Source organism: Varanus komodoensis, unplaced genomic scaffold (genome assembly GCF_004798865.1).
Source record: "Varanus komodoensis strain SLA01 unplaced genomic scaffold, ASM479886v1 scaffold27, whole genome shotgun sequence".
In the NCBI taxonomy this organism is placed as follows: domain Eukaryota; kingdom Metazoa; phylum Chordata; class Lepidosauria; order Squamata; family Varanidae; genus Varanus; species Varanus komodoensis.
Window position 1 is genome coordinate 11020050 of NW_025335701.1, and position 21431 is coordinate 11041480.

The following is a 21431-nucleotide window of genomic DNA, read 5'->3' on the forward strand; positions in this document are numbered from 1 at the left end:
ATGGAGCCAAGCTCAGGGAACCCAGGTTCAATTTGGATGCCAGGAAGCACTTCCTGACAGTTAGGCCCCTGAGGGTGTGAAATGGGCTCCCACGGGAGGTGGCTGAGGCCCCATCGGGGAGGGTGTTCAAGGATAGGCTGGACAGGCACATGGCGGGCATGTCGTGAGCGGAGCCAGCTGGAGCCAGGGGTCAGACTAGATGGCCCCAGAGGCCCCTTCTGGCTCGCTCTGTTCCTCTGTTTCTATGATCTGACAGAGTATCTTGCTGATTTTTTTAAGCCCACGTTGTTGGTTTCTCCTCTGTATCAGGTTGGCCGCTCTGGGAACAGAACCCTGGATGGCTTTTGCTTTGATTCAGCTCTTGTGTTCCTGCAGACCACCTTCAGCGTTCTGCCCCCATCGTCCAATATTTTCTAGTGTGTGTGCTTCTCGTATGCATCCTTCCCATTTCTATATAATAAACGATACTCAATCCTAAATGTTTTTGCAAGTTTAATTTCCAGTGAACGCAGAAAACAGACCATGAAATAGCATCTCAGTAATGTGTATCCCGGAGTGGACAATGCTTCAGAACCATGGTGCATTATTGTTTAATGTGAGCAAACAAGAACGATAAATGTAGGCATTTATTTAATTATGGCCATCATACCGAGCACAAATGAGCGGCGTTTCTTGCTGCATCCATGTGAAACGTTTTTATTGCCGTTTGAAGTAGCACTGGCAATTTTTGGAAATGTCACTCGTTACCTGTCATTGGAGTTGTGCCTTTGCAGAGTTTCAGAGAATGCTGAGAAGTCCGTTTTGCTCCTCACCTTTGGCAAGCACCATCTTCAACTGCATCCCCAGTGCACAAGGACCACCAGATTTTTTCTAGCGGCAAACAAGAGAAACACCGAAACATCCTTTTTCCAGCTGCGGAAAAACTTCATGTTTATTTTACAACTGCAGAAAGCAGGTCCAGCTGCTCTTCAGGATGAACTGATCCCTGCCCCTTGAGCCCCACCTGATCACCAGCACAGGCACATGGTCTCTGAGCCCCATCACAGAAGGCAGCGAGCAGTCATGGGCTGTAGGCACGTGCAGAGAATGCAGTGGTATCTTGGCACAACCGCTTCTGCCTGGAAGTTCCCTCCCGTGACCTCCCGGTTTGGACGTGGCTGTGGCAGAGAGATACACGCAGTATCGCTGCAGCCCGTTCCTCCACTGGGCTGTGCGGGGAGCCCTCTGATGCCAAAGCAGAATTAAGGGAGTGCAAGGGATCAGCATTGGCTGCAAGTCACAGGAACGGATCCTGCTCGTCTTGCGCAACAGCGCTCTAACACTCCGGCTGAATGGAAGCATGACAGGGGAATATGGAAGAGTCACTAGTTTGGGCTCTACTCCTTCAGAATCTCTTAAAATGGTGCATCTTTTCTTGAGCAAGACACTGCCCAGATCTCGTCTAATTCTTGTTCCTCTTCTCTGGATACAGAGAACATTCTTTGCAGCCTCGTCTGATGAAGAGCACAGTGTGCTGAGACCTTGTGTTCCTACGTGTCATCTCGCGTGGTGATCTTGTCGGCCTCCATGTGAACAAAACGAGGATGGACAAATCAGCCCATTTTGGCTTCTCCTTATTTCCATAGACTCATAGAAGAGTAGAGTTGGAAGGGGCCATGAAGGCCATCAGGTCCACCCTCCTGCTGTTTCAGGATACCACGTGACACCCTCCCATTCGGGTGACTGTCCAGATGCTTTTTGAGTATCTCTAGTGAGGGAGAACCCACAACGTCACTGGTTAACAGGTTCCCTTGTTGTTTTGCTCTGACAGTGGGGAAAGTCTTCTGGGTATCTAGTCTAAATCTGGTTTGTTCTAAGTCCATTATTCTGCACAGAATTGTGAGTCCCATTCGACTCCATCTTTGAGAATTTCTCCAGACCTATGGAGATTTTATTGTGCTTAGCATGATTAATGGAAGTTCAGGGAAGTTTGGAAGGGAAGAAGGAAAGCATTAGAATTTGAACCAGTTAGAAATCTGTTGATGTATGGAATAATGATTCATTTTTCTTTTTTGCAATCTCTCATAGAGCGTGGGACGATATGAAGAGAGTCGGTTCTGGGGGGATGCAATATGTGGGGGTGTTTGTTTGTAATTCCCTTGGCAATTTTGTTTATTTTATTCATTTTAGTTTGTTCTGTTTATGTTGGTCTTTTGTTCTGTATTTTCTAAAACCCTCCACCTAAAAGAAGAGAGAGAATTTCTCCTGACTTAATTTGGGTTCATCTTAAATACAGAGCTTTTTTTAGTGCATACCCAAACATCCAAAAGGACCTCTGTATGCATTTCCTTTTAAATACAGGCATTTTATATGCACATTTATTAATATGCACATTTTTGCAAGCAATTTACTTGATATAATGGGCCTTCCCCTAAGTAGGTGGTTTCCCCAGCATATTTTGACAGAAAACCCAATTGCGTTATTCAGAGAAATCTGCATTTGTGTGATAATTGAGTTTCGGTTCACATAAAAAAGCTTTGAAAGAACAAAATTAGGTGAGCTCTCATTAAAATGAGAAGTGAACATCTCCTCCACCCCCATGGACACACACCTGGAGCAAAATCCTGGACCAGACAAGCCTTTGACCTGAACTGGCACGATTCCTCAGGACTTCTGTAGCACATCATCAAACGCGTCATGGGAAGTTGTCCCAGGGTGTGTTTTCCTGCTTCCACATCTTGGTTGTCCCAGGTGGGGTGGGGGAGGAAGGTTAAGGGGCATGTATGAGAGATTTAGGTGGACTAGCTAAGGCCTGTGGCTTTAATGGCTTTGTGCTCACCCCTGCCAGGTGGACCTGGAATGGACAGCCAGCTGAAACCATGACCTCGCTCGTAGAGACGGAGCACTTTTTCTTCTTTCCCTGGGAACACCTGGATTGATCTGAGGACCTCAATGATGAAGCTGACCTGCATGTTCTCCTTCATCCTGCTGTTTGGCGCAGCTGGGCTTCTTGTCTTCATTCATCTGCAGGATCCAGAAGAAGTCATCCATCAGCAATCACTAGGTAAGTCTTTCTTGATTCTCTCTTTGTGTTGGTTCTCCTGGATTGTTGTCCTCTTGGGCAAAATAATATTTAGTGGCAACAGACCTCCTTTGATGTCCCTGCTCTCCAAGAGGCCCACGATTGCCTTTTGGAGATGCTCCTGTTATGGATGAAGGCTAGTTTGGGTCTTGGAGAATCAGGTTGGGCTTGTCCGATCCAAGTAGGTAACATTCTTCTTCCAGAAGAAGGGGTGCCATTGTTGCAACAAGCTGAAGGCCTCAAAAAAGGAGCTGGTGGTGTCTGCAAGCTGTCATTTGTCCTCCTGGGTATTGCCAGCTCTTCTGCTCCCTCTGAGCACAAGTCCTCATTGGCAAAAAGTTAGTCTTTTTCCCAGTCTGGACTGCAGAAAACCAAACAGGGGCAGAGGAACAGTGGTCTTTGAAGTTCTGTTGTCATGAGGTGTGGGAAATGTTTCTGACGTCCTTGCCCTTCTGGCAAAGGAGTCCCGGGCTTGTTGGTTTGCTCTAGGCATTGCACTGCTCTCTGGAGCCCTTGAAAAGAGCCCTCTAGGATTTCCTGTACAGCCGGCATACAGAATTCCAGGCCTTGCAGGAGGAGACAAGTCCAGACTCCCGGGGTCCCAGTCTGGCCTTCTGGGTATTCCCAGGGGGCTACTCTCACTGTCTTTCAGCCTAAACCCTTCCGCACCTGGCCAATCATTTGGCGTTTCCTGGCGTCTGGGCACTGCGTTCTTGGAAGGCTTCTTCCAGGACTTAGCTACTGCAGTAATGGCTTTAAGCTGAAGCATGCTGGTCTTTCCGCCCACTCCTTTGCTCCAGCACCCGCTGCTGGGAAGTGGCCCTGGGTCGCGTTCGCATCCCTTCTGAGCACCATCCGAGCAGCTTCCTAGAAACCCGTTGCCCTCTCCGTGCCCCCATCACCGCAAACGCAGGATGGAATCATGCTCCAAGGAGAGAGTCATTGCTCTTCATTAATGCACGCATTCCAGTTTAATTTGGGATGGCGTAACTTGTAACGGAAGGTTAATAAAAGATAGCTTGGGTCTTTTCACTTTCTAGGAATGGTTCTTTATTGTTCGTAGCCTGAGTAACCACAATCCCAAACCCTTGATGTACTACTTAAGCTAGAATAAAACGAGAGTCATAAAACTTTAAGTAATGCTTACATTACTTCCCGTCAGTAAAGCAATCCTGACAGTAGCTGTTTGTGTTGATTTGTTACCATCCATTTATTCCTTTCCTGGTGCTTCACGCAGCAACCTAATTGTAATCCTGTACTGAGAAAGCAATATCAAAGTAATTTTCCACAACATTAGTTACAATTTTCCTCTGATCCTTCAAGTGAAGCAATCCCATCCTGTTGGCTTCTGTGAGCATATAAACTTTGATTACATTTATCTGTTGGAAACGAAGGCTTACAATAGACTTTTGTGTACATGTGTCCGGGGTGGGATTGTGTTGAAACGAATCCCCCCCTTTGGTGGTTGACAAACATTCTGCATGGATCCATCGCTGCGGAACAAGGGAATTTTTTGCTGCGGATGCGTAGTTTAGGGCCGGCAGCTCCGTAAAGGGACAGATCACATTCTGGGGTATTTGCATGAGCGAAGGAGCGTGTTTTGCTGGCTGCCGCAGATGAGCTGGCTTCCCTCGCGGCTGAAGTTGGTAGGGGTATTATTATCAATGAGTGCCGAGATGAAATGTGTCGGGCTGTGCGGAGCGTCCTGTAATTTTGCTATTTGCTTGGAAGAGAATATGTTGGAGGCGGCCGGAGCGACTGCCGAAACCTCCCGCTGAACGCTGGCACTGCAGTGCCGTCTTGCCCTGCTGGCGGCTGCAGCTTCTTGGCCTTCACAGTGATGCCAAATCGAACTGGCTTTGTGGACTTCCATGAGGTCATTGGATCAGCTGTCACGTTTGACATTGGCAGCAAGGTTGTGTTTTTGTTGTTGTTTAGTTGCAGAGTCATTGGCAGCAAGGTTGTGTTTTTGTTGTTGTTTACTTGCAGAGTCATGCCCGACTCTTCGTGACCCCATGGACAACATTCCTCCAGGCTCTCCTGCCCTCCGCCATCTCTCAAGGTCCACCCAAGCCCACACCCACCGCCCCAGTCCACCTCCTCCTCTGCCACCCCTTCTCCTTTTCCCCTCAATTATTCCCAGCATCAGGCTCTTCTCCAGGGAGTCCTTCCTTCTCATTAGGTGGCCAAAGTATTTGAGTTTCATCTTCACTATCTGGCCTTCTAAAGAACAATCAGGGTTGGTTTCCCAAGATTGTGGAGGCTGCAGTTAGGGCTGAGTGTGGTTGCAAAGGAACAGAAGTTTCTTCTATTTCCAGTCTGGTTCGGTTTCTTGAAACTGTGAGGTTAAACCTGGGCGCATGTTGGCATTTGCTTATCAGTCTCAGTGAAAAGACCTCCAGTTTGTCATCTCTGTAGGAGGAGGAGGAGAAAAGCAGATCACAGGAGGTTCCCCAGAAGGTCAGAGGAAGCACTCAGAAAGGAATTTAGGGCGAAATGACAGAAGAAATCCTTTGGATGGCTGGGCTCCCGGAGAGTTTAATATTAAAGGTCTAAGGCAGGAGCAGAGAAACAGACAGAGGGAAAGAATAAGCCCAGGAGAAGTCTGAGCTGCTGAAACTGGAATATTTGATCCCCAGATGTATTTCATTACCCCATTACTTATATTTTGTTTTTGCGTTATGTGTGTGGATCCGCTTAAACTGGAAAAGCTTTGTGTTCTCATGGTTTTATTGGGTTACGCACCCTGTGTCTAATATCCAGCCCGTCGCTACCCAGGGTCGATCTCTCAGGGACTGTTATGCCTGGTCTTGCGGGAGCAGCCAGTGGGAGAAATCAGAAAAGAAGGCGAACAGAAGAGTGGAGAGGAGCGAGAGCCCTTCATTCAACCATTTTGGCTTCCACATTCACAAAGGCTGTCAATACGCAAAAGGAAGTTGGCGGATCCTTCATTTGTTTGTTTATCTGGGGTGGAATATGGAATAGAGCCCCATAGCAGGCTGGAGGTTTACCCGAAATTCAGTTCTGTTTGCAAATCCTGCAACCATTTCCTGTTTGTAGTCTGTCATGTGAGTGGGGGCAATTTCAGGGAAGAAATATTTATGGATTCCTGATTTCACAATCATGATAGGAAAAAGGCAAGATTGTTTTAGAAATGTGCCCATTTCACACCTTTAGTCAATGGAGAAAATTGTGTGATTTGGGAAAATATCCACAAAAACTCAGATGTGACATTCTAAGTGTGCCTTGTTCCCATCTGAATGAGCTGAAATGCAGGTAGGAAATGAAAATGGGGGTGAGCCAGAAGAGGGTTTGAAATGCTTTCCGGAGAGTCTAAGTGAACTCAGAAATAACTCTCATCCCTGCAGCAGGCAGCTCAGTGCCGGTGTGTTTTTTAAGGTAGTAATTTCATCACCAGAACAGCACGGAAGTAAAATGCCAATTGTGGTGTTCGCTACAGCGTTCATGTTCCTTTAACAATGTTTTATGGGACTAATAATCAGAAAAGGTGTTATCCTAGGAATCCTTTTAAGGTTAATCCTGCTGATAGTGTGACTCCATCGTCTTCTCCTTCCTTTATTACGCGCATGTGTAATAAATGAATTGGACCCCTTGTCCTTGTGAACACGCTTCTGTGGTTCAGGCACATCCAAAGCCACGCGTGTGTGTAGCAAGGGTTCAGCAAGGAAGGCATCAAACGTTATGACTCATGCTGCCTCCGTTAACGAGGTATTTACGGAAGGCCGTCCTTCACACCATGGGGGTTTAGTTGCCCAAAGGTTTTATGCTGGCAGAAAAAGACTTGGGAATTGCCTCCTCTGGCCCACCGGGACATCACAAAGCCAACAAGCAGGTTGTCCTGTTACCGAATGCCGCAGTGAAGTGTCTCGGAATAATGACCACCTCCCTAAATAGGGGGACTCCATAATGAGTCCATCGACACCTTTGCTTTGCCAGCCAGGGGTGACCCCTTGGTGTGCCGACTCAGCCCCTTTCCACACTCTGGACCCTGGTCAGGAGGCCAAAGCATGGATGCAGATGGCGAAGCGACGCACGAGTAGCCCTGTCCCCTTTGCAGCTGGCCTGGTTATCCTCAGCAAGCATGCTGGTTCCGGGTGTTCCAGGCAGGCACCATCCTCAACCCCTTTCTTTAAATCATCAGATTAACCAGAAACCCACAGAAGTCTGATTTCTGTCTGCCTTCTTTTGCTTGACAGATAATTAGATGTTTCGCCCTTTGCAGCATCCGTGAAGCACACGCCAGTCCCGGGTACTCTCCGTCCTCTATCCCTCCGCCCTCGAATTATTTTTACAAATAACACACCATATGCTTGCCGCGGTGTTTTGATGGCATTATCTGTCAAGATGATTTGGTATGCTTATGCGGGAACGCTTCAGAGTGTTTCTCTGTTATAAACAGGTGGGATCCAAACATGCCAATTGTCATGCGAAATCCATCTTCCACTCACGGGAGGGCTCACCTACCGCTTGCACTGAAAAGCCGCATGCAGAAAGTGGGATAAATTTGCCCATTAGGGATGCCTGCCAGATTCAGCTGCAGCCCAAAGCCTGAGCTGGTTCAGGGTCCTTCGGAACAGTTCCGGCACCTCCCGGTGTGAAGGAAGCTTCCCTGTGAGATGGCCGGGACTTTGGGACACAGTAGCAGAAGTATTAATTCCTAATCACGAGAAGTCATAGTTCCTCTATACTCCTCACTAGTCAGACCCACCTGGAGTCCTGGGTCCAGTTCTGGGCACAGAGATTTAAGAGAGATGCAGAAAAATTGGAAAGGGTCCAGAGGAGGGCAACAAATAGGATCCAGGGTTTGGAAACGCCGCCTTGTGAGGGAAGACTGAGAGAATTGGGCATGTTCAGCCTTGAGAAGAGAAGGCTGAGGGGGAACATGATACCCCTCCATAAGTCCCTCAAAGGCTGTCACAAAGAGGGAGGTCAAGATCTCTTCTGGCTGATGCCAGAGTGCAGGGCATGGAATAATCAAGTCAAGTTGCGGCAACCCAAAGCCAGGCTGGACATCAGGAGAAGCTTCCTCTCTGCCAGAGCGATACGGCAGTGGGACCGGCTGCCTGGAGAGGCGGGGGGCTCTCCCACCCTGGAGACTTTCAGAAAGGAACTGGACTGCCCTCTGAGGGGGAGGGTGTGAACTGGTGTCCTGGCCTTCATGGCCCCTTCCAACTCTGCTCTTCCGTGATTCTGTGAAACCAGATTGCCCAGAAAACTTAATCTACCCTCCTGCACAGTAGCCATGGAGGGCCACCCTGGACACAAAGTTCTGCCCCCTCCAAAACTGGAAATCTTTCTGGAATCTGGCGGTTTCCTTCTCTAGCTTGCATGCCTTTTCCTGAGCCGTGGCCGGAATGAACATCTGGGGAACAAGCAGATGCCCAAGTCTTCTGCTGCACAAATGTGTCCTGAAGCTTGGCAGACTGGATTCCCTGAGCAGAGGTAGTTATCCGTGCAAGTTTTGTCCACTTCTGCTCAGAAATAAAGGAGCCATCAGCAATTCCCTGTACCTCAGACACAGCAGCAGTGGCACCAAAGCCCCTGCGCCTATTTTTCTGGCCTTGAGCAGGCCTCATAAAGGGCCGCCAAGGCTTAAGTTAGGGCTCATTCTGTTCGAGGGAAAAAGATCCCATCCACCCCACCCTTTTGTCCTCTTGCAAGGAATCCAAGGCTGCTCACTGGGGTGTCGTCCTCTCCATTTTATCTTTACTACAACAGCCCTGTGAGGTAGACCAGGCCAAGAGTCCTTGACCGTACCAGGGAGCTTCATGGCCCGAAGGACCCCAGTCTCCTGGGTCCCAGTCCAACACCCCCACCCCTCTGCCGCACTGGGCAGGGAGGAAGGATGGAGAGTCGGTTTGGAAGAAGTCCTCTTTCCTAACAGCTGGTCTCCCAAGTCTGCTGGTTTCGTGGCCACTCACTCCTCTTTTTAAATCCCGAAGTTGGCCAATTTCAACATCATAAAAATGGCTGTTTGAAGCCCCTTCTCTTGACCTGCTTGGGAGGATTTGGGGCAGGGAAGAGGAGGCCGCCCCACCAGCCTGGAGACCCGGCCTGCTCCGAGGGACGCCCACGGCATCTGGGGGCAACAGCGGGACCAGGCCCTCCTCTCCGTGCACCACAGCAGCTGCCTTTCAGCCAGGTGGGAGGGCGCACAGAGCCATGGCAGGTGGCTGCAATCAGAAGAGAGGCTAGCGGGGGGGGGGCGCCTACTGACCACCCCCGCCAGTCCCCAGAACGATTCTGCGGCAATTTGCAAATGACTGAAACAGCTGCTCTTTTTGTCTGGACGCTCCCTGCACAGGTCCCAGTTTGATGCATATGCACGAAGGTGAGGCAGCCTCCCGTGCAGAGGCCAGGGCGTGATGGAGGACCGCCGATCCCCCCAGGGCGCGCGGCAACAGAACAGCCCCAAGGGGCATTCAAGTTGCATGCATGCCGAAAGGGCGCAGGCGCCTGAAATGCAGACGGCGGGGCGGAGTCACAGGGCGGGAGGCCAAAGCGCTTGCTGGGGGGGGGCACGCTCCCCCACTGTCCCACCAGCCTGAGTGGGGAAGATGGGAGATGTGCTCCTGGCAGCTTCTCCACCCTGCATCCGCTCGCCACTCACCCACAATTCATCCCAATTGCCTATTCCGAACACGTACACACATCGTGTTAGGTACAAATTACAGAGTGATGTACACAACACCGCAATAACTGCTCATCTCCATAATGCTGCTCTCCAGCTCTACAACACGCAGCTTGTTCTCTTTACAAGGAACTGGGAAAAAAACCCTTGACAAAGCAGTGCGGATAAATGGGAAGCCGAGGGCCGTTTCGAAGACGCATGCCCCCTTCCACGCCACAAAAGACAAACGGCGGGCTTGGTATGGCTGGACTAGCGTTGCCGATATGAGCGGCGAGAGGTCTGGAAGCTTCTCCGGCACGAAATAAGAAATAGATTACTTTTCTGTGGGCACAGCCTTGCGAAAGAGAAATAGAAGGTAGGTGAGGAGCATCGCCTGACAAATGGGAATGAAAAGCGTGGCCAGCTGAAAGAGCCCACGAAGGGCTGAAGTAATCTGGAAAGCGGGCAGAGCAAATATTTAACTGCATGCAGGTTGATGGTGCCTCAAGCACGAGTGTTCAGGCCCGGGTTCGAAAAGTTTCCCCAGCGCCCCCTTGCGCGTATCCTGCTGCTTCTCTTCTGTAGGCTCACGGAGGAAGCAGCAGCATGGAAGCGGGAGTGGGACGGAAACGAGGGCCATGCCCTTTTGGCCCCCCAGCGCCATTCTGGAAGTGCCCTAAGGCCCCTCAAGAGCTGAAGTGAAGATTAGGAGGGTGGCTACCCGGAGGAGGGCCTTCTCTGTGGTGGCACCCCCAGTATGGAATACGCTCCCCAGAGAGGTCCGCCTGGCGCCAGCACTTTATTCTTTTCAGCGCCAGGCCAAACCCTTTTTATTTTCTCAATATTTTAAGGTTTAGATTGGGATTTCAGGTGGGTTTTTATTATACAGAATGGATGCTGTCCTCCACTTTGTTTTATTGTAGGACCGTCCTGCGACCATTTGGTAGTGGATGGTACACAAAAGTTGTAATTAAATAAAAATCAATAAAGATTCTATTAATAGAGCATTGATTACAGGGGTGGACACAGGTGATGGAGAGGTGTATTGTGGACCTGCTGGCCAGGTGAGTCTGAAGACAGGGCACCTGCCAGAAAACAAGGCGCAGCCCCGGTGAAGCTCTCGCGGTCCTGAGCACACAGCGATCCAAAGCCCGGCTTCTCCGAGCAAAGCGCTTCAAGCCCTGGGCCCCGAGGAAGCAAACTGCCAGTTTCCGTCCTTCCTGCATTCTAATGTTTTTGACCTCAAATTATTTCCCTCATGCATAGGAAGAAAGTTGTGGGATTTGGCGAAGTCTGATGCAAATGGAACCGAAGCAAAGTTTCCATCCATCCCAGACTTTCTGCAGTATGTCTTAAAATCGCACGAGTCACCTGCAGTTCAGGTGTTGCTTGCTTGCCTTTGGGCAGGTCTTTTTGCACCAGAGGGAGAAAAAAAATTCCAGTATTGCTCGGCTTGACCTAAAATTTCTTCTTTCGAGGGCATTTCCTGGTGTTCAAGGGAAGCACTGCTTTTGAAGGCCTGGCATAAGTTTGATTTGAAGCATCTCTGTGTGCTTTTCTCCTTTCTGACAGTGCCCTTTGTCTTCTCGACAGAGATTTGTTAAAGAGGTGTTTGTTTTCTTCAGACAATTCTATTTTTAAAAGCCTTCAGAGGGTGACACCTCTTTGTTGTTTCTGGCGAAATCAAACGCAGCATGCTGTCACGGAGCTCTATTTTTGATTGGGGACTAGGCAGGATATCACAGGCAAAGAAAAAACAGTGCTGCGATGTGTCAAGAAAGATCAACACTCCAGAGCTGGAAGTTTAAAGGAAACATTCTCCGAAAAAAGCGGAATCTTACAGCATAGTCACAGCCCGGATGACACATCTCTGTGGCATTTCTTTTTTCCCATTTAAAACGTTGGCAGGTTGGCCGTTTCAAAGGAACGCGGAAGTGCTTCTGGACAAGCCCAGATCATGAGTGAAGGTGCTGGACGTTGGCCTCACTGGAGGGATCGAGGAGCTGAAAGAGAGGGCTCTGAGAAGTCCGAAATGGTCCAATGTCAGTTCATCTGACCAGTGGATTTTGCGGTGCATGGGCTTCGGAATCCGCAGGCTGGGGATGTTCTGGTGCCCTTTCCCCATTTAGGAAAAGCGTGAACACATGCATCTTAAAAATGCACGTGGGAGGAGGAGGACGAGATGAAGGAGAAGCAAGAGACGGAGAGGAGAGGAGAGCTTTTTCCAAGGAGAAAGACAAACTGGCGAGACTGAGGACCTTTTTGGAGAGAATGTTGTCCCGTGTTGTGGTGGGACCAGGCCCGGCTAGCCTGATTCGGAACCCTGAAGGACAGCGCTGTCCTCGATTCCACGCTGCTAACAGCCGTGGGGAGGCCACGCTCCCGTCGGGTGGGCCCGACGCCTCCTGCGCCGCTCAGACCACCTCCCCGCGCAGTGGTGCTGCTCGGGAGCCCTGGGAGGCAGTCCCGGTGGAAGGCCGCGCCTCATTCCGCTCAGTCTCCGTGTGCATGGGACACACGCGGGAGCCCTGCGGGCCGAGGCAGCCGTGCACCCCGCTCCGGAGGGCCCCTTCCTCCGTGCAGGGTGTGCCCAACGGCCTTCGTGCCCCTCGAGGAGCCGCACGTGCAGGCCAGGGCCCCGTGTTCCTCTCGGGCAGGCAGTTGGATTCCCACCCGCAGAACGTGCTCTGCCCCACCTCTAGTGGAGCGTCCACAGAACAAGTGGGAGAAAACGCCACCTCTAACCTGTGTCCGTTTCCACAATCTTGCGTAACACGCGTGGCTTGCCATTCCTCCTCCGAAGCTGGCATCACCCCCTCCTCCCCATTCCCACGCTGCCCTCGCGGGCACAGCCCTTTGAGGGAGGCCCAGGCTCGGGGCTGCGGCTGGCCCAGAGTCACCCCAGGAACCTCGCGGCCAGGCGTGGGGACTGGAACCCAGGTCTCCCAGGTCCTGCTCCCACACTGCTCACGCAGTGCCAACCCTTCCTTTGGAGGAAGGCAGGCGCATCCCTTTCTGGATTGCTCCTCTGGAAGCTAACTTTATTTTATTTGAGGGGGATTGTGTTAAATGCCCATCGATAGAAGCAAATAGATCGAAGAGGGCTTGGTAAAAATGAAGGCGACTGTGGCTATTCTGTGCACGTCTGTTTTAGTCAAGAGTAGGGAGAGGTTTTTTGACCGTGGAATTCCCGCCTTCAGGAAGGTCTTGCAAAGCATCCAAGGCCGCTTCGCTAGAAAGTAGACCCAAGGATTTAAACCTGTTCCAAGCAAGAATGCAGGTCTGAGGGAAGCGAGGCTGCATGCGATTCCCACACGCGCCTCAGCAGATGTACAAGCCGCCGATTTCCACAGGACTCGTGCCCGCCATGGGCCCGGCGCTTCTTCACCCATATAATCACGGCAAAACGAAACCAGGTGGTGCATGTCCAAATGACAATGTGCGCACATTTAGCAGCTGGGGACCGCACGCAGTTTTCTGGCCAAGAGGGCAAGAAGCGCACCGTGTGTGGAGGAGCCCTAATCGTGTGCTTGCGTCCGGGCAACCAGGCAAGGGTTCAAAACATTTCCGGGTGGCATGGCGCAGGCTTCGGCCCTTGCAGGTCGTTTTGGTGCACACTCTTACGCATGCCCAGGTGGCAGAATGGACCACAACTCCTAGCATGCAGCAGCCGGCTCAGACAGACTGAGGGGGGAATGGATTTAAGCAGCATGGCACTGTCCTTCGGCCAGTGTGTTTTGGGGATGGACTTACTGGTCAATATCGGCCTCAGTGCTCTGCTGTTGAGAGCAAGCTGGTTTGTGTGTGGGTTTGCATTTTGTACTCTGTCCTGTGTGGGAAAGGGTTCTATCTCTGCTGTGCAAAGTGCTCGTTCTGGCCTGCATTTTTGTGTACATTTCTGGATCTGTGCAGTTTGGACTTATGCGAGTTTCTGTGCATTTTGGAAATGGATGCAAAGTTTGGGGTGCCTTTGCGTCGTTTCACAGAATGTGCCATGTGCTGTGTGGCATTTGACGTCCTGGTGGCATATTCCATTCAGGGCCACCTTGGCAAACAGGAGGTGCAATTTGGATGGATCCATTTGAAAAGCACCACTGCCGCTTGAGCCAGTTCCTCACACGGCTCTGTCGTATGAAATGCAGCGCCTCTCTCTCAGATCCTGCGTGGAGAAGCTTCTGCAGGCTGTCCCAGCGAGCGGTCTGCTGGTCGACACCAGGGCCAGCCCTCGCAAGATGCACCCATGACGGCCGCTCATTCATGTGGTCCGGAAAACAAAAGGAAGGCCCTTGAAGATCCACCTGCTTTCCAAATCTACAGCCTTAGCCCTTGTGTCTGTTACCTGCAGAAGGTTTGCACCTTGCCAAGACCGAGACTTCTGGCTCTTAGAACGAGAAGAAGTGGCATGAGGGCCAGAAAGCCAGCAAGAGTTGGGTGGCTGGAGGAAAGGGGAGGCCATGGGAAGGGGGGGGCTGGATTGGACCAGTGGTCCCGGGAGACAACGTTCCTGGTCCACCGCGAGTGGGCACAGGCGGGACATGCCGTGTCGCGTGCTCGCTAGATTTCTGCTGCGTCTCTTGCGTCTTCGCTGCTTGCCAGGCACCCAGAGAACCCAGTCTAGTGGGTGGATTTAATACGCAATAAGACACAAGCAGAGCACCGCACCTTCCACAGATCCCCCACGGGCTGGGGTGAGTCCTTTCTCGTTCCTCATAAAATTTAATGACGGCCACGGATGTCTATGGCACCGAGGGCAGGAGCTGCAGGGGAGGCCAGCTCCCTGGCCGTCCCGGCCTTCTGGTGCCCACCCCACCTGCCCCACCTCCGGTCCTCTGCCTTGGCCGCCAGCAGTGGGAGCCGGCGCGGCCGTGGAAGCCGCCTCGGCGGTTTCCCCGCTTTCTCGCCTTCCACGAATGGAACCCCGAAGGGGACGTGGGTTGGGCCGAGAATGCAAGGAGGCCACTGCACTCAGGCTGGCATAATTAAATGCGGAGAGGGGAAGCAGCAGTGGGCACTCTTCCGACTTTAGATGTGGCGGGGAGTTGGCAGCACCGTGACTAATGTGAGGAGTAAATCAAGTGCAATCCGAGCTTTGAAGTCAGGGACGGGGGAAAGAGCAAAACTCGGCTTGCTTGCTTCCTGAATAAATTCTGCAATTTCATGGAAGAAGGAAACTGTGTGACTGATTTCCCTTCAGAAGATAAGTGTGCCTTGCTTGCCAAGAGCTTCAAACACTGTTATTCTCCCCGAATAAACAATGAGAAGCGCGCTTTGCTGGTGAGAAGAGGGTGGGCATGGTTTCCATGGGAAGGGGCCACCCGGGTCCCCCAGGATGCTCCTGCCGGAGGCAGCAAAATGCCTGCCACTTGGCCGTTCCGCTTCCCTCCTCTGCTGGGGCCCGAAGTGCAGAAATTGGGGTCGGTCATTGCCTAACATGGAAATGTGCCCAAGGTTTGCTCCTGTTCATCCCCAAAGACTGGAGGAATCATTGCATCACCTGTGTGCCATTTGACACAGAGTGATTAATACTTAACTACTTAATATTTAATATTGGTTAATATTTCCTCGGGAGGAAATCCCTGCATGCAGAAAGCTAGCATCCCAGGGAGAAGGCTCCGCCGGAACGCTTCCCCGCAACTCCCTGTGCATGGGCATGTGTTCGTCTCTTGGATATTTCCCTCTCTCTCTCTCTCTCCCTCTGTTGCTTTCTGTGTCTGCCTGCCTGCCTCTCTGTCTGGGTGTCCATGCATTGTGTATCCACCCTTCAAACCCATAACTGGAAGTAGCGCCAGGCAGCAAAATCATTTTTATTGCATCCTCTCCCGATAATGTTCACAAACGGGGGTGCTGGAGTGCTGCCAGGGAGCAGCTGGTGTGTCGCAAGAGCTCTCTGGCGTTCTCATGGTGCCGAAGGGGAGAAAGAGGCTGTCCACCATGCCTCTGCATGAGTCAGTGTCCTGCTCTCGACTCCTTCTCAGCTGCCCATCTCGGCATCAGGTGAGACTGGGTCCTTCATCCTCTCCCGGTGCAGGGCCGCGGCACAGCCACCCAGAACCAGCAAGGTCTGCTGGCTGCATCTCCCCATGAGTAAGCGCTGCAGGCAGGAGGCCGTTGTGTGCCGGAAGATTAATTTTCCAGGGGACAGTCCTCCAGTGGAAGGGCTGTCAGTGGATAGTCCTCTCCTGGCAGGAGGCCTCTAGCAGAAGGACCCTGAGATAAAGAATCTTAAGCAGGGAGAGAGAACAGACACCTGTCAGTGTTGAGTACCTGGGCAGAAGACGGAAGATCCGGCACACTCCTCACCTGGCCAGACCCTTCCCTACAATGCGAGGTGCCCTGCATCTCTGTTTAATCAGAGCTGCACTTTTTAAATTTGCATTCCTCCCAAAAAGCAGTGTATACACCTTTCATGAAGATGCTTCTGTTTTGCATAAGTAACCCCCCCCCCCCACTCGGATGATACCTGGAGAAGTGACTCATGCAGAAATATCCGTGGCAGGCTCCCCTGAGGGACACTGGAGGGTGAAGTTGCGACCAGAGGGTTGATTCGGAAAAAACCTCATGAGTCAGTAAGCAGAAATCTGGGGAGCAGACGTGAGGTGGGCTGTGTGGCAGATGAATCATCCTGTCCCATTTTCTCAAATATTTTTTTCAGGTGTGCATTTTGTTCCACTCCTTTTTCTAATTGTTTTGCAATTCCCCCGGCAAAAGCCCACGCCAAAAATGTGGGTGCATTTCCAGGCACATTTCTTCTAGTTTATGCCTGTGCACAGGTACACGTCTCTCACGTGATTTCCTCTTGCGTGCATTTTTGGTGCACTCCCCCCGCTCCCCCGCCGCCACTGGAAAACTACATTGTGGTGTCTGGAGAAAGTGTTCGGCGTGATCGCGTTCCATGTTGCATCTTAGCTTGAGACGTGCAGATTTAGTTGGTTCCTATTAAAACGCGAACCAGAGCGGTTTCTTCCTCTCGCCCCTCCTCTGGCATGGAGCATATGGCTCACCCTCAGAATACAACTGAGCGTCCAAAGTCTGGCTCAGGAAGGAATTGAGACCCAGCTCTGGAGGACTTTGTTGATGTATGTGTGTATGTGTCACATTTCTGTTTATATCCAACCCATTTTTGTTTCAAGGAACTGAAGACGGCTTGCATAATTCTCCTCCTCCCCATCTTATCCCCACAACTACAACCCTGCGAGGTAGGCTGGGCCGAGAGCCTGCGCCTGGCTCAGTCACCCAGGGGACTCAGTCACCCAGGGGACGCAAACCCAGCATTCCCAAATCCCTTGTCCCACAGGCATCACCAGCTGAGTCCGTATCGCTGCACCTATTTTGTGGCTGTTAGGAGGGGAGGTAAGCATCGCTGTAGGTGCTACAACCCCCCTTTGTCTCACCTGGGTACCAGGGTCTTCCAAAAGTTTCTGCACTTTTATATTGAATATTTTATAAATATACTGTATATATTTTTTGCTGGTGGCATTAAAAATCGGTACGATGCTGGGGAAAATGCCTTGCAAAGGAAGGTGACAATGCAGACAAGAGATGTAGTTTGATTTTGACATTCTTAATAAATAGAGTTTAAAAAGTATGGAAACTTTTGGAAGACCTTTCAGACATTCTGCAGGCGGAAGTTCAAGAAACTCTGCCTCCTGGCTCCCAATTGCTATTGAATTCCTTCATTGCGAGCAGCTCCCACCTCTGCCCTGCCAGGTGACTCCCGCCAAGCCTCTGGAAGTTAAATTTAGCAGGTTGGTAGTTTGGAGGTTTCTGCCACTCCTTGAGTACAAGACAAGGTGCAACCCTTCTCTGCCTCCATTGTCACCCGTCCTGCCCCCCCCACCGCCCCCCGACTGTGATGCTCCGCTGCTTCTCCTTCCTACAGATATTTGAGGCAGGCCTAAGATACAGATTGCAGAAACTCTTTGCATATTCGCATTCCAGCAGAAATGATAGATGTTAATAATAACGGCAACGGTGCCCTTTCTTTCCACTGGGCCTCCATCACGGAGCGGCGTGAGCGACTTCAGAGCAAGTGGCAAGCTCGCAGTTGAAAGATACCGAAAGGAGGCGGCAGTGTGCCGATTCGAAACCGGACCGGAAGAATGTCCCCAATATTACGGCTGCGTTGTCTCTCCCTGAGATTCACACGCAATGCAACGTAATTAGATCATTATATTGCTGGTAGCGTTTATTGCATCTTAAGATGGAAGTCGGCTGTGTTGAAATTCAGTAGCACTTCATATCGGTTCCACTTCTTCTACTGTCTTCATTTTATCACCCATGGGAACTTTTAGCGATGCAAATTCCTGAGCCCATGGTCTGTTATCATTAATTTGAGAATTGCAGCCATTAGACTTCTGGAGCCTAATTTAATTAGATTTCTCTTTTCTGGTTTTTGTCATATATTTATTTTTTCCTTTTAACATATTTTAATGTGTCTCTGTGGGTGGCTCTTTCTGTTTGTTTTCTTTGTGAAAAACAAATGATTGCAGTGCCCTTTGTTATGAAGGAACGAACGCACAGGAGTGTCATGTGTTGCCCATGCGTGTTTCTCAGACCCGGATAATGCCGCACAAGGAAACCTACGTGGAACCAAGATGTGATTGACCTGCGTGGATATTTGCAAGGATTTGCGACCACTGCCCCTTTTCGCGCGCTCTCTGGCCTCGATCCAGAGCCCCTTTGCTGGCTTGCTTCCTGGATGATGCTAAGCTGCACTGCCGTTCGCTGAAATCTCGTTGGCTGCCCTGCGCAAAGCACCCTTGCAAACCAGCCGTCTGCAGTCAACCCGCCTCGTGCCACAAAGAGAGGGCTTGGTTGTGGAACCCGTGCTGGACTCCAGCAGCATGGCTTCTCTGTTGCTTGCTTGTGTTGCCCACCCAGCCTGAAACATAATATGGATGGGAATAAACTGGTTCAGTTGACATTTTAGTATGAATTTAGCTCATTTTTCACTTTTGAACTCTTCTGGGAACCTAACAGAATTATCCTTTCAACAGTTTGCACATCCCGGGGCATTGGAAGACCACCCTGGGAGATGCTGGGAGTGGAAGACCAGCCCAGTTGGAGGGCGCTGCTTTGGGGACTCGTGCCTTTTTCTGCCCCAGTGTATTTCCAGCAAACTATAGCCGGCAAAGAGTCTCTGAGCATGCACAGAGCAGTTTGCTGAACCCAAAGGAGAAACTACTTCCAACAAACCTCCTTTTGAATAACCCTGGACCTGGAAGAGCCCCTCTGGAGGTGGACAAGTCTCCGAGCTGAACTGGCCCTTTAGTCGGCTAGCCCTTCCCTCCCGACACTGCATCCTGGGTCAAGGATTGTTCCAGGCTCAGCGGGCCTGTTCCTCACTGCCCCCCACGCCCCCGGCACTTGAAGCTCTGACATTGCTCAGCACTTGAACCGCTGGAGGCAGCAGCCTAGAGATAAGCCCTTCGTCCTCATCCAGTGCGTCCAGTTCTGGGCATGAAGATTAAAGAAAGATGCAGGAAAATTAGAAAGGACCCAGAGAAAGGCAACAGAAATGATCCAGGGTTTGGAAACACTGCCCTGTGAGTGAGGAGGGGCTGAGAGAACCGGGCATGTTCAGCCCTGAGAAGAGAAGGCTGAGTGGGGGACATGAGATCCCTCTGTAAGTCCCTCAAAGAGGGAGGTCAAGGTCTCTTCCTACTGATACCAGAGTACAGGACATGGAATAATCAAGTCAAGCTGCAACTACCCAGATTCAGGCTGGGCGTCAGGAAAAGCTTCCTCTCTGTCAGAGCAATATGGCAGTGGGACCGGCTGCCTGGAGAGGTGGGGGGCTCTCCCAAACCAGAGACATTCAAGGTGCAACTGGGCAGCCCTCTGAGTGGGAGGGTGGAAAATGGTATCCTGCACCAGCAGGGGGTGGACCTGATGGCCTTCTTGGCCCCTCCCAACTCAACTATTCTATGGTCCCATGATCTTAAGGTCCCCATTTCCCAGGGCTCTTTCTCCCCACCTGAAGAGTCCGTGTCACCCCGGCCTTGAAATGCGTGCCAAGCGCAGCGGCCTCTTTCATTCCCAGCAGACGCAGAGAGCGTGCAGATGCGAACTCCGTTCCCACCCCACCCTTCCCCGTCCCCGCACTCGTCTCCCGCGCGTTGCAGCCGTGGGGCCAGCGTGCGTGCAGGAGAGCCCCGCTCCTCGGTGTTCCCCAAGACCAAAGGATCTGTCTCAACCAGGCTTTTAAACAGCAGTCGGTATGCAGCACGCAAAATTGGCCCAAAATTCACTAGCCACCCATGGGATGATATAAAAACAGCTCGAGCGTAAGAAGCTTGAGCCGTAATATGTGAGGCGGCCTGCTTTGTGTTTGTTGTTATGGGGGGACGGTTTTAACAGCGCCGACGTCTTGAAAATGCCTTTAATTACATGGCTGTTAAAGGAGGTGTTTTTGCAGATTGCAAATTGGTTGGTGTGGCTCTTCCTCCTCCTCCTCCTCCTCCTCCATCCTACTTGATGATCTTCAGAAGATCAGCCATCTCACTGCCCTCTGCAGAAGGAGAGCCAGGCCGGCGTGTGATTGCTAGGAAACTCAGGGCCGTGCTCCCCAGACGGACCCGGAGCGGTGTGTGGAGGCGGCTGGACCACGTGCCTGGGGTGCTTCGCGGTGCTCCCAGCAGAGCTCCTTTGCTGGGGAGGCTGCCGGGCAGGGAGGCCGGGGGTTCTTCAGGAGTGACGCCAGGCACCTGGCCGCACTGGCAAGCCCTGAACGATGGATGCCCAGCTCAGCCGCTCCGTCGAGGGGAGCGTGGGCCTTCAAGGCGCTTGCCGCAGTGCCGTGGCGCTTTTGCTCCATTTTGGACTCGCACTAAGTACCCATGGATGCCTGCACACTGCACACAAGGCCCCCGAACCAGTGTGAAATGTGGATTTCAGGGACAGGGAGGCCCTGATGTCGAGGGAAACTTCCCCCTGTCTAAAGGACACCAGAACAAAGTGAAAGCCCAGCTTGGCGGGGTGGGGGGGTGTTTCACTGGGACCACGGCATGGAAGGAAAGCGTTAAACCACCCCTGTTGCCACAGTCCCGTTCCTGAATGCTCACTTAGGGTGCTTGCTTTGGCTGTTAACTGCAATTAAAGATATGCAGAATAGGGGCTCCTTCATGGCGAAGGGGCTTGCGTAGCTCAATGAAGCTGTGAGCGCTGCCGTGCAGGGCCACCCAGGACGGACAGGCCATAGCAGAGAGCTCCGGCAAAACGTGATCCACTGGAGAAGGAAATGGCAGCCCACTCCAGCATCTTTGCCATGAAAACCCCATGGACAGTACCAAAGGGCAAAGGGACGCCGGAAGATGAGCCCCTCAGGTCGGAAGGTGTCCAATGTGCTACTGGGGAAGAGCAGGGGGCTAGTACTAGTAGCGCCAGACAGAACGAAGCGACTGGGTCAAAGCCGAAAGGACAGTCAGTTGCCAATGTATCTGGTGGTGAAAGGAGAGTCCGATGCTGCAAAGATCTCTACTCCATAGGAACCTGGAATGTGAGATCCATGACTCAAGGCAAGCTGGATGTGGTCAAACAAGAGATGACAAGACTGAACATTTATTTATTTTTTATTTTATTTTATTTTATTTTCTGATTTATATCCTGCCTTTTCCCTACAAAGGGCTCAAGGCAGCTTACATCATTCTCCTCCTCCATCTTATCCCCACAACAGCCCTGTGAGGGAGGCTGGGCCGAGAGTCTGTGTCTGGCCCAAAGTCACCCAGTTGGCTCCACGGC

At 51.5% G+C, this 21431-nt stretch overlaps 1 protein-coding gene across 1 annotated transcript in view; it reads left to right on the forward strand.

Moving 5' to 3' along the window:
* The first annotated feature begins 2934 nt into the window (after positions 1 to 2934).
* Positions 2935 to 21431, forward strand: part of CHST8 (carbohydrate sulfotransferase 8) — a 159869-nt gene continuing 141372 nt past the window's right edge. Inside the window, exon 1 of the mRNA XM_044434218.1 lies at positions 2935 to 3043. Within this exon, the coding sequence (XP_044290153.1) occupies positions 2935 to 3043 (109 nt within the window). The remainder of the gene's footprint in view (positions 3044 to 21431) is intronic.